Source organism: Leuresthes tenuis, unplaced genomic scaffold (assembly GCF_036924035.1).
Source record: "Leuresthes tenuis unplaced genomic scaffold, fLeuTen1.0.hap1 SCAF_5, whole genome shotgun sequence".
NCBI lineage: Eukaryota > Metazoa > Chordata > Actinopteri > Atheriniformes > Atherinopsidae > Leuresthes > Leuresthes tenuis.
Genome location: NW_027325359.1, coordinates 5,311,853 through 5,322,932, shown reverse-complemented (window position 1 = coordinate 5,322,932; position 11,080 = coordinate 5,311,853). Strand labels below are relative to the sequence as shown.

General features: G+C 42.6%; 2 protein-coding genes across 2 annotated transcripts; one reads left to right on the top strand and one right to left on the bottom strand.

Annotated features, from left to right (window-relative positions):
* The first annotated feature begins 525 nt into the window (after positions 1-525).
* rag1 (recombination activating 1) lies at positions 526-5,896 on the top strand. The gene is made up of 4 exons (XM_072385550.1): positions 526-672; positions 1,716-2,072; positions 2,158-3,266; positions 4,101-5,896. Exons 2-4 carry the CDS (start codon positions 1,738-1,740, stop codon positions 5,846-5,848), a joined length of 3,192 nt encoding a protein of 1,063 aa, XP_072241651.1. The 5' UTR covers positions 526-672; positions 1,716-1,737; the 3' UTR covers positions 5,849-5,896.
* A 2,950-nt stretch (positions 5,897-8,846) lies between these two features.
* rag2 (recombination activating gene 2) lies at positions 8,847-10,746 on the bottom strand. Its single transcript, XM_072385188.1, has one exon. The coding sequence runs from the start codon at positions 10,634-10,636 to the stop codon at positions 9,035-9,037; it is 1,602 nt and encodes a 533-aa protein (XP_072241289.1). The 5' UTR covers positions 10,637-10,746; the 3' UTR covers positions 8,847-9,034.
* Between the last annotated feature and the right edge of the window lie 334 nt (positions 10,747-11,080).

The window sequence follows — 11,080 nt, the reverse complement described above, 5'->3', positions numbered from 1 at the left end:
GAACACACACTGATGTAACTCACTTGTGTGGCTTCCTTTGTCATTTTGATTTACAAAAGATTGGAATGACAGCAATAACAAAGAGAGTCATTATTAGTACTAGAATTCCTATTATATTGTGTTTATTCAATTCACCCTAAAAACTATACATAATTCCTCAGTTTCCTTTCATTTAGACCAGCTATTGTGTGATCTGCAGTGTTTCTGTACTACTAGCCTTTTCTAAAGTTTTCTGGGGTTTCTTTCTCTCTTCGGGGGCCACCTGGACGAGGCAAGCCTGCAGATGGATATGAGGAGCCGAGGATCAGTGTGTTGTGGTAAAAAGGTTGTTTGTTTGGGGGTATGCTGCTGGATTCTGTACATGCAACTGTTGCAACTGCTCTTTGGGGTCGACCTTGTTTTTTTGTGTGTGTTTGTGTGTGTGTGTAAACTGCTCAGGTGGCAGGAGTTGACTGTTGGGATCCCATCATGGGTTGGGTATAAATACAACATACAATGGAGCATTCCCACTGTATGAAACCACAACTCCTGATTACAGAAGCTCCAAACTGATATTGACTAAAACATTCAAAGTATATGTAGTCTGAAGGGCCTGGCTCCAGGGCCTCCCTTGTGCTCCCGTGCGGAAAGAGCCCCCAAGGGAACTGATGCCAGCTGAGACTGAAAAACAAGGTAAGAGCCCAGCTGATACACAGGCGTACAGGCTCAGCTGTTCATCTCAGATGAGAGTTCAGCATATGAAGCAGACAGAGAGCCAGGAAATGGAGGAGACTGACAGATTTGAACCTCCAAGGGAAAAAAGCAAGTGAGAACACTAAAAAATGGATAAAATGAAGAATCTGCAAAGTGTGTGCCATATCTGTGAGATGGTAAGACTCTAAAATTGACAGAACTGTGTCTAAGATTGTTTGCATTACTGTCAGAGCTGGTAATGGAACCTTGATTGTATGAGAGGAGATGAAATAAGGTCCATCAATGCTGCAATATCATTGATCTTACCTGTGTTGTGTCAGAAGACTGCTTAGCTGGTGAAGTGCAACTTCTGAACTGAGCAATGTTTTGTTTTGAATCATTATTTATGATGTTTATTCAATATGATGTTTTCTTGTTTTCTTGTTTTCTTATTCTCCTCCATTTGGTCAATATCTATCTATTATGAAATACGCTTTTTGTGTCTCTGATTTTTCCTTGCATTTAAAATGCCAGTCGGAGGCTCTCAGGGTTCCAATTTTTATCTCTAGCCAAGAAAATGATGAATATAAATGACTGACATCCTTACTGGGATAACTTTCCATTTAGAAAACTTGCTGTGTCAAAGGAAAAAAGACACGATTGCACACTGAGCGATGGGTTTGAAGAATAGAGAAATTAAGATTTTTGGTGTGTATTCTGGTGCTTGTCTCATGCATTTTACACAAGGTCTAAATGCCACTTATGGTATAATATAACGGTTTAGGTCAGAGCTCACTACTCTCTGTTCAGTGGGATTTCAGGGTGCACAGAGTATAAATTCAACAGGAATCAAGTAAAGCTTTAGATAGTGTCATGGGCTCAATACTGATAACGCACTAAGTTCAAATCCTCATAGGGGATTGGAACCTGCAAGTCTCTTCTGTGTGTCCGTTATCTCACAGACAGCTGGATTTATTTTCATTCTTTTGTAAAGCATCAATGAGGCAATTCTCTCATTTCTTTTCTGTCACCCCGCTTTCCAGGGTCTAACATCTAATTTACATCATGGCAGCAGAAGATCCAGAGACCGATGGCCCAAGATCCTCCATGCCTGATGAGCTCCACCACCCACACTCTAAGTTCTCCCAGTGGAAGTTTAAATTGTTCAGGGTAAAATCCATGGAGAAGGCTCCTCTGCCCTGTGAGACACAGTCTGAAAGGGGAGTCTCATTAGGAATCTCACCTCCTACAGGTCCAAAAGTAGAGGGAGATCATGGTGTGGGTCCAGCAAGTGTTATGAAACTGTGCCTGGGGGGAAAAAGCAAAGAAAATGTGGAAGGCCCTGGCAGAAGAGTAGATATGAAGCTGCAGGAAATGGACACCCACATGAACCACCTGAGGTGATTATCTTTTACACTTATATATATGCCACATTGTTACATTAATTTTGAAGAATCTGATAACACTGTTTTCTCTTCTGTGAAGGTGCTTGTGCCGTGTCTGTGGAACAGCCCTGAGAAAAGTCAAAGGACCAGTGCATGATGTTCATGGGGATTTGGATGAGGTGAGCAAATGTGCACTGCGTAAAATGGGCTGCAAGTTCACAAGCTGGCCAGAGGTCATCCTGAAAGTTTTTAAAGTGGATGTGACAGAGGACACAGAATCTATCCACCCTCTCTCCTTTTGTCATCGCTGCTGGATGGTTGCCATACGAGGTGGGGGAGTCTGCAGCTTCACCAGAACAAAAGTCCCTGACTGGAAACCCCACTCTCTCCACTGCCATCTTTGCTCTCCCAGGAAAACGTCATTCCAAAGGACAGGGAGGAAAAGGAGGAAAGTCCTTCCTAGAGCCCAGAGTCTGGCAAAAAGGACCAGGTGGGACCATGGTGACAGCATTGCAATTGGTGAGAAGAGAGCTCTGAGACCGTTTGGTCTGAGAGCTTTGCGAAAAACCGGCATCCAGAGAGAGCAGTGGGTGAGGAACATCACACACTGCCAGAAAGACCACCTGAGTACCAAGCTAATCACTGAGAAGCTCCCTGTAGACTTCATTGTTTCTTTCACCTGTCTGGTGTGTGACCACTTGCTCTCTGATCCAGTTCAGTCCCCCTGTGGGCACCTCTTCTGCCGCAGCTGTATCATAAAATTTACCCACGTTCTGGGACCACACTGCCCTGCCTGCAACTTTTCCTGTGCCCCTGATGATCTCATTCCTCCAGCCAAAACCTTTTTATCAGCATTGTATTCTCTGCCGCTGCTCTGCCCCTGTGACGGCTGTGGCGAGCATGTGAGACTAGACTTATTTAAGGCACACTGTCTGAGCCACGAGCTGGAGAAAGATGCAAACCAACACTCATCAGAATTTGACAACTACCTGCTTGCCAACAAAGGAGGAAGACCCCGGCAGCACTTGCTCTCATTAACCCGTCGTGCTCAGAAACATCGACTGAAGGATCTGAAGAACCAGGTGAAGGTGTTTGCTGACAAAGAGGAGGGCGGTGATTTGAAGTCTGTGTGTTTGACACTGTTCCTGCTCGCACTGAGATCTGGGAATGAACATCGGCAGGCAGATGAGCTAGAGGCCATGATGCAAGGTAAGAAGCTATTTTAAGCCTTTTATTTAGTGCATGCAATCCTGCATCACCATAAGAAAGGGACACAAACAAACATTAATTATGATTGTGTTTACTCATTAATATTTTCACCTACCTCTGAGGTATACAGTCATCTCATAAATAACAGTGAGTTGAAAAGTTCACCACTGAGGGGAAAGAAGAAGGTTTTCTGGAATTTGAATTGAAAAGCATTTCATTATTGTCCATCTCTGTCTATTAAAACATCGCTATAACACGCCCTACTCCTCCCCGTTTCTCTCCCACTTTCACTTATCTTGTCTGTCAGTCTCTCATTCTCACACTCCCTTTAACACACAATAACAACTCTTGTGAAGGGGCTGTTAGAATCAAAACAACATCAGCAGCCCTTGTATCTGCAAATTACACAGACAGCACCATCCTCCTCTCTGGGGATTAGAAGCCAGCTGGTGTCTGTTTTCATCTGCAGCCAATACATCACTTTTGCCAGCTTCACTGATTCACCCCCTGCCCCCTTGTAACATTTGGAAATTAGGAAATATTGGATTTTGCAATTGTGGGTTTGTGGATTTTTGACAAAGATTCGTTCACATTTGGTTTTAAATTTGCAATGCTCTGTTTCCATGTCAAAATTATTTTAAATGTGTTAAATCGGAGGAGGAAATGTTAGACTCAGCATTTAATTTCAAAGCACTGGAAATGGGCTGCTGTGATTCGGTATCAAATAATTCTTTTCATATGTCAGTCCTTTCCTTTTGCTTTTTTAATATTTTTATTTAGCCTCTTTCAATTCCTCTCTGAAATCCCCTCTCCTTTCATTTTCTGTCTTTGCAGGCAGAGGCTTTGGATTGAGTCCTGCAGTATGTTTGGCCATTCGGGTCAACACTTTCCTGAGCTGCAGCCAGTATCATAAGATGTATCGGACTGTCAAAGCCACAAGTGGCCGCCAGATCTTTCAGCCCCTGCACACCCTCCGAGCTGCAGAGAAGGAGCTCCTCCCTGGCTTTCACCAGTTTGAATGGCAGCCAGCTCTCAAGAATGTGTCTACATCTTGCAATGTTGGCATTATTAATGGGCTCTCTGGATGGACGTCCTCGTTGGATGACTCCCCAGCTGACACCATCACTCGGCGCTTTCGCTATGATGTGGCACTGGTGGCAGCACTAAAGGATGTGGAGGAGGACATAATGGAGGGGCTGAGAGAGAGCGGGATGGAAGACAGTGCTTGTACCTCAGGGTTCAGCGTCATGATCAAGGAATGCTGTGATGGCATGGGTGATGTTAGCGAGAAACATGGTGGAGGACCAGTTGTGCCTGAGAAGGCTGTCCGCTTCTCTTTCACTATTATGTCTGTGTCTGTCCAGGCAGAGGATGAGAAGGAAGAGGTTACCGTTTTCAGAGAGCCAAAGCCAAACTCAGAACTGTCCTGTAAGCCCCTTTGCCTGATGTTTGTGGATGAGTCAGACCATGAGACTCTCACAGCCGTCTTGGGGCCTATAGTTGCAGAGCGTAATGCAATGAAGGAGAGCAGGCTCATCCTGTCCTTAGGAGGTATGCTGCGCTCCTTTCGCTTCCACTTCAGGGGCACGGGATACGATGAAAAAATGGTGCGCGATATGGAGGGCCTGGAGGCTTCCGGGTCCACTTATGTCTGCACTCTGTGTGACTCCAGTCGTCCAGAGGCTGCCCAAAACATGGTGTTACATTCCATCACCCGTAATCATGATGAGAACCTAGAGCGTTATGAAATATGGAGAACAAACCCCTTTTCTGAGTCTGCAGATGAGCTACGAGACAGAGTCAAAGGAGTCTCTGCCAAGCCCTTTATGGAGATGCAGCCCACAATAGATGCATTACACTGTGACATTGGCAATGCCACTGAATTCTACAAAATCTTCCAGGATGAGATTGGGGAGGTGTTCAAAAAGGTCAACCCCAGTCGGGAGGAACGGCGTAGCTGGAGGGCAGCCTTAGATAAACAGCTGAGGAAGAACATTAAGCTTAAACCAGTAATGAGGATGAATGGGAACTATGCTCGCAAGCTAATGACCCTGGAGGCTGTGGAGGTGGTGTGTGAACTGGTGCCCTCAGAAGAGAGGAGAGAGGCCCTAAGGGAGCTTATGAGGCTCTACCTCCAGATGAAGCCTGTGTGGCGCGCCACCTGCCCAGCCAAGGAATGCCCTGACCAGCTGTGCCGCTACAGTTTTAACTCCCAGCGCTTTGCTGACCTCCTCTCCTCTACCTTCAAATATAGGTACAACGGAAAGATAACCAATTACCTGCACAAGACCCTGGCTCATGTGCCTGAAATCATTGAAAGAGATGGATCTATAGGTGCCTGGGCTAGCGAGGGGAACGAGTCAGCAAACAAACTGTTCAGGCGTTTCAGGAAGATGAATGCACGTCAGTCAAAGGCCTTTGAGCTGGAGGATGTGTTGAAACATCACTGGCTCTACACCTCCAAGTACTTGCAGAAGTTCATGGAGGCTCATAAGGACTCTGCCAAAGCATTCCAGGCCACAATAGACCCAGTAGAAATCCAGGATGATGAAGACATATCCCTGGAAGTTACTGTTTTTTGATTTTTTTCTATTGCTAACAATTGAAATTTGATTGATTTTAAGAGAGTTGTTAAATCTATCATCTGTCATCTCTGTGTTTATATACTCTTACTTTCTTTTGATTTATGTTTAGAATGATAATGAAATGGAGTCTCAACTGGTGCATTTTACAAGTTTTTTCAATTATCTCTGCAAATGCAATCTTTTATTGTTGCATATCACGTGTTCTTTCAATAACCAATGTTTTGCACTCGAGTGGAATCATTTTCTGAATTGTTTGAAAAAAAGCTGTTCCTCTTTCACTTATGTCTGCTTTACTTGTTTTAAAATGACTTGTTCTCTGAACAACTTTAGTTTGTTAACTACCGTAACATTTACTTCGCTTCAAAGATGAGACAGCAGAGGAACTTACTGTAAAAGAAACTCCCAACTTTCTTTTTTTCCTCACTTCACTAAAATCTTTGCTGTGTGAAATATGGTGCATTTTATTGTATTGCAAGGATATGGCACATTTATGAATTTATATGGAGGGGATATTTATGGAAACAGATGAAAGAGCTGTAAGTCATGGAGTGAAATTGTGTTAAAAAGACCACATTTGTGGCCATTGTATTAATATATCATCTTAGCTGGAGGAAAATGCAATCACAGAGACCCAAATGTTCTTTGTTTCATGAGAGCCCTCTGAAATAGATTACTTTAGTGCTTTATCGTGGGGTCCCTGAGGGCTAGAAAAGATGCCAGGTCACTTTGAGACATTTTTCTTTTTTTTTCAGCTCTTTCAGTTTTTGCACAGTGGAGAATAGATGATACTTATTTGAATTCTTCTCATGAAATAAAACATCTACTGACCTTTTTGGTGATATCATAGAAATACAGTATGGTCCATTACAGAGCTTAATTCCCCATGGACTATCTGGCAAGCAGGGATTTTTCTCAGCTTCCTTGTGTAACCTGCCTCTTTTTCTCAGCTGGTATTTCTTCACTGCCGCTGTTGACAGAGGAGAAGGCTAGACGGGAGACAGAAAGACCTGATGTAAACTGATTTGTTGGCAACTTTATTTGTTTGATTGATTGATTATATTGTCTCTATCTCCCCTCACCATTTTGAATTGTGACAGGCAATTTTGTTTCCTTACTTGATTGAATGCTTGTTTTTATTTTACTGTCATAACTTTAACCATATGACCACAGTGAAATATTCACATTTCATTGGACAGTTGTCAGAGTCCTAGTATAGCACCATTTTTTAGAGTGCATTAGATTGCAACTTGTCTCATGTTTGTTTTTGCCATAATGAATTGCATTTCCAAAGTAATGGATGATGGATGATTCACAATATTCCACTTGTTCAAATTTCACAGTGTATTTCCTTTTTTTTAATGCTTCTTCACATACACTAAATATCAGGTGAACCGTTTTCTGGGTTTGCATAAGATTTCCTCTCATACAACCATTGTTACACTAAAGCTGCAGTACCTTTTCCACAGTTTGTCTTGTCTTTGTTTGTACAGCAGTGATGTGACTGACCCAGATAACCAACATCTTAATGAAAAATGATTTTCTGTGGACAAAATTTGTACTTTTTGCCACTGTTTTAACCAACGATTAAATAAAGATTAAATCTGACTTGATCGTCTTGATTTAAAAAAATGTGGAAGCGATTTGATATGATTTCAAAGTTTTATCAACTGCACAGAATTATGGTGGAATTACTCTGATGACCATTTTTACAACCACTTGCTTTACTTTATTTTCTACACTGTGAGACAGCCGATAAAAACACAAGCTAGAAACACAGCGGAGTCAGATTAAAATGCCTCATAAAAGATTAAATAACTTTAAGAAAAAAGAAAGGCCGGAATTTTTCTTCAATCATGGTTATACATAATGGTTATGATTCATCAATGATTATTTATGTAATAAAAAACAACATCAGTCAAGGTAGGCTGTATTTGGCCTTAATAGCCACTATTAGTGTTAATTTAGATTGGAAGTTCTCAGAGCTTTGGTGATTAAGTGCCAATTTAGGGAGTCAGCACACAAAAAAGGCAAGCACACTATCACTAAATGGCTTTCTCCTCTTAGCAAATTCTTAAGCTTACCATGTGTCTATCCTTATAGCTTCTAAAACATTCATAGCATTTGAGGAGGACTATTAAGCCTTTGTTGCTTAATTATTCTCATAATAAGATCACTTTATATTTACTCCAGAGCTCCAACAAAGTTTTTGTTCTCAAAATTTTTTCCTCATATGGCTCTTCCATGTCAGTTCCACAGTGAACTGCTGAGCTGTCCACTTAAATCTGGAGCTTTACCCAACAGCACTTGTAGACGTGACAGAATCTAACACAAATTGTGACATTTGTGCCAGGGAAGCAAATTTGAATTGAATTCCTGCCACACTTGTTAAGTTCTATCACATCCATGCAACCAGTAGTTTTCTACATGTTGTCAATCCTAACCTGTCAGACCCTTGTTAAATAGGCAAAGCTGAAGGTTGGCAGAGTAGGGGAGTGGAGTAATAAAAGTACATTTTAGTGATTTAACATCACACCTAACCTGGGCAGAGTAGCCTCTGTCACTCAGTAAGTAAAGTGTCAAGTTTGCTATTTTGTGTCCATGATGTCTCTGTTCAGTGTGGTAGTTCATATTTGTAACTGTCATTTTGTGCCAGGTTAAAAGTTGTTTTTTATGTAGTAAATAAGCAGTTTTAAATGGCATGCAGGTCGATGGTCAATTCCGGTTGACAAAGTGTGCCCAGTGGCTGGATTTTGAGAACCTTTATTTGACCATACAAAAGAAATTACACACACTAACAGCCTGATCAGAAAACATAAATAAGGTACTAAATAAGCATGAGGACAAAGTTAAATGATTTTCTTTCCTTTATTGTCATCATACATTTCATGAAGTAACTGCCAGTTTTAACAGGAAACATATCAAATTATCTTCCTAATCACAAATAATTCATTACAGTTTATAAATTATATAATATAATATATAATCTTATATAATCTATATAATCAAATGTAGAATAACAATGAACAGTTTCCACAGCCAAGAACTAAATCTGTACTGGATTTAATACTCAGAATCTTGCTTTATTTTGGTTACATATTTTAAAATCTCCAGGCTCAAATGCAAACAAGAATTAACATTGAAATCCACCTTAATAATGACAATCTATACACACCCTAAATAAAGTTAGTCGAAAAGTCTCTTGAAGAAGCTTTTTTTGGCCGGAGACATCTTGATCATCAGAGGTGTTTTTCTGTCCTTGACTTTCATGGGGGTGCGCTTCAGGGGAATGATCTGTCGAGGTGGGGTCATCTCCTGGTAGGGCAGGCCTCCGTGGTCCAGACAGAAGTACTTTCTGTTTCCCTGAGAGAATTTGAGCAGCATGGTCTCAGACAGCTCCATGCACTGGGCGTGGACCCAGTGCCCCTCCTCCCCTCTGGAACAGAAAATCATGGCTGGCCGATGGAGCTCAGTGGAGTAATATGGCTCCCAAGTGTTTGGGTCCACCTGACAGCCAAGGCAACATTTGATCCAGTATCCTGTGTGTGATTCATCCTCCTCATCTTCTTCATTGTAAGTGTCAGCTTCTCCATCACTGCTGTCTTCCAGCTCATGTGGCTCACGACCAAAATAAAGCTCTTCTGAGTCCTCGAGAGGAGTGGAGTTGTCGTAATCTGTCGACTCCTGGCTGCAGGCCTGAGTTCCTTCATCCTTGTTGGATTCTCCCTCCATTTGGAAGGTCACCTGATAGAAGTAATGCATATCGGGTTGGGATGACCTTCCCTCGGTGGGAACGGCAAGGAGGACACATCCCTCTCCAGTGCAGCCACCAAACCAAGTGCGACTATGAATAATGTCTGGGGTCCACTTGAGTGGTTCTAGAGTCTCAAAATGGATTCCTTTCTCATCCAAAATCACTGTGCTGCACTCCATCCTCTTCTGAGAATCTGACTGATATCCACCCACTATGACATATCTGTGAGTGGGACCTGTACGCGTAATGATGGCACTGGAGATGGATAAGCCAGTGTCCAGCATGTCACAGGAAAGCAAGGGGCTGCCCTGCAGGAGCTCAACACGCAGGCGAAACAGGCGAGGCGGACGTGAATCAGATGTGAGAGAGTGACCTCCAATGAAGTAGACACTATCCTCTCGGGCAAGAGCCAAATGGAAGGACTGTCCATCACAGAGGTCAGGTAAAGTGTGAACAGAGGAGCACCCAAACTCCAGGTCAAACAGGAAAACCTGAGGAGGACAGTCAACAACACTGTTCCAGCTCTCGGTGGTCCGCTCTCCTGCAGGCATGTAGGACCGACCCCCAAACAGCACACAAGCCGTCTTCCCACGGCTTTGAACCATGCTCATTGTGTGACCATATCGGGCTCCCGGCACTTCTCCTACCAATTCATTTTCTTTGCATCTTAGCGTTAATTTGCGGTTGCAGCCACGACTATCCATGCTCAGCAGGTACAAGCTCGATGAGATCTCATTGTTTGGGGTGCGGCCACCATGTATGAGGTAACTTTCTGGAAACCCGTCATAGGGGTCAAGGCGGCAGACAGCTGGACAACGTAGTGGGGGGAGGTAGCATGAGTCGTGGGAGAAGGAGATGGCCCTCAACTTCATCTCACCATTTTTAAAGCGTACCCCAAATACGCCTGTAGGACATGAGCGCTTTGGCCAGCCTTTCTGACCAAACAGAAGAACTTCACCATCCAGCTGCAGCAGAGAGCAACCGGGCTGTAGGAGGCTTGCACAGTTCACTGGAGTTATTGGTTGCAGGGTCATAATCCACCTGGTGTCTGAGTCAAAACAGCAATAAAACACAAACACAATGTATCAGTCAGCTGTTGTTAGTTTTCAATCAGGGGTTTTAAATTCTTACTTCCTGTTTATTACATGTGAACAACCACAATGTGTTGCAATTCCAATATACACACACACGCCCCAAAATGCAGAACACAGTCCTATATACTTACTGTAAGTCGCTACTCCTCTTTATGTTTATGAATAATGACATTTGTTATGACCAGAAAAAACAAATAGTTCCTTAATGATAATAAAAAATGAGAAAAACTACAGTACATGAATGACACACCACATAGTAACTTTGTTTTTAAATGTGTACGTTGTTTGTTCTCTGCATTTATGCTGCTCTTTGCAAAACAGTGCCTTGCTGCATTTTTTGACTCCCACACTCAAACATCAGCAACAACATTTCATAATTACTCA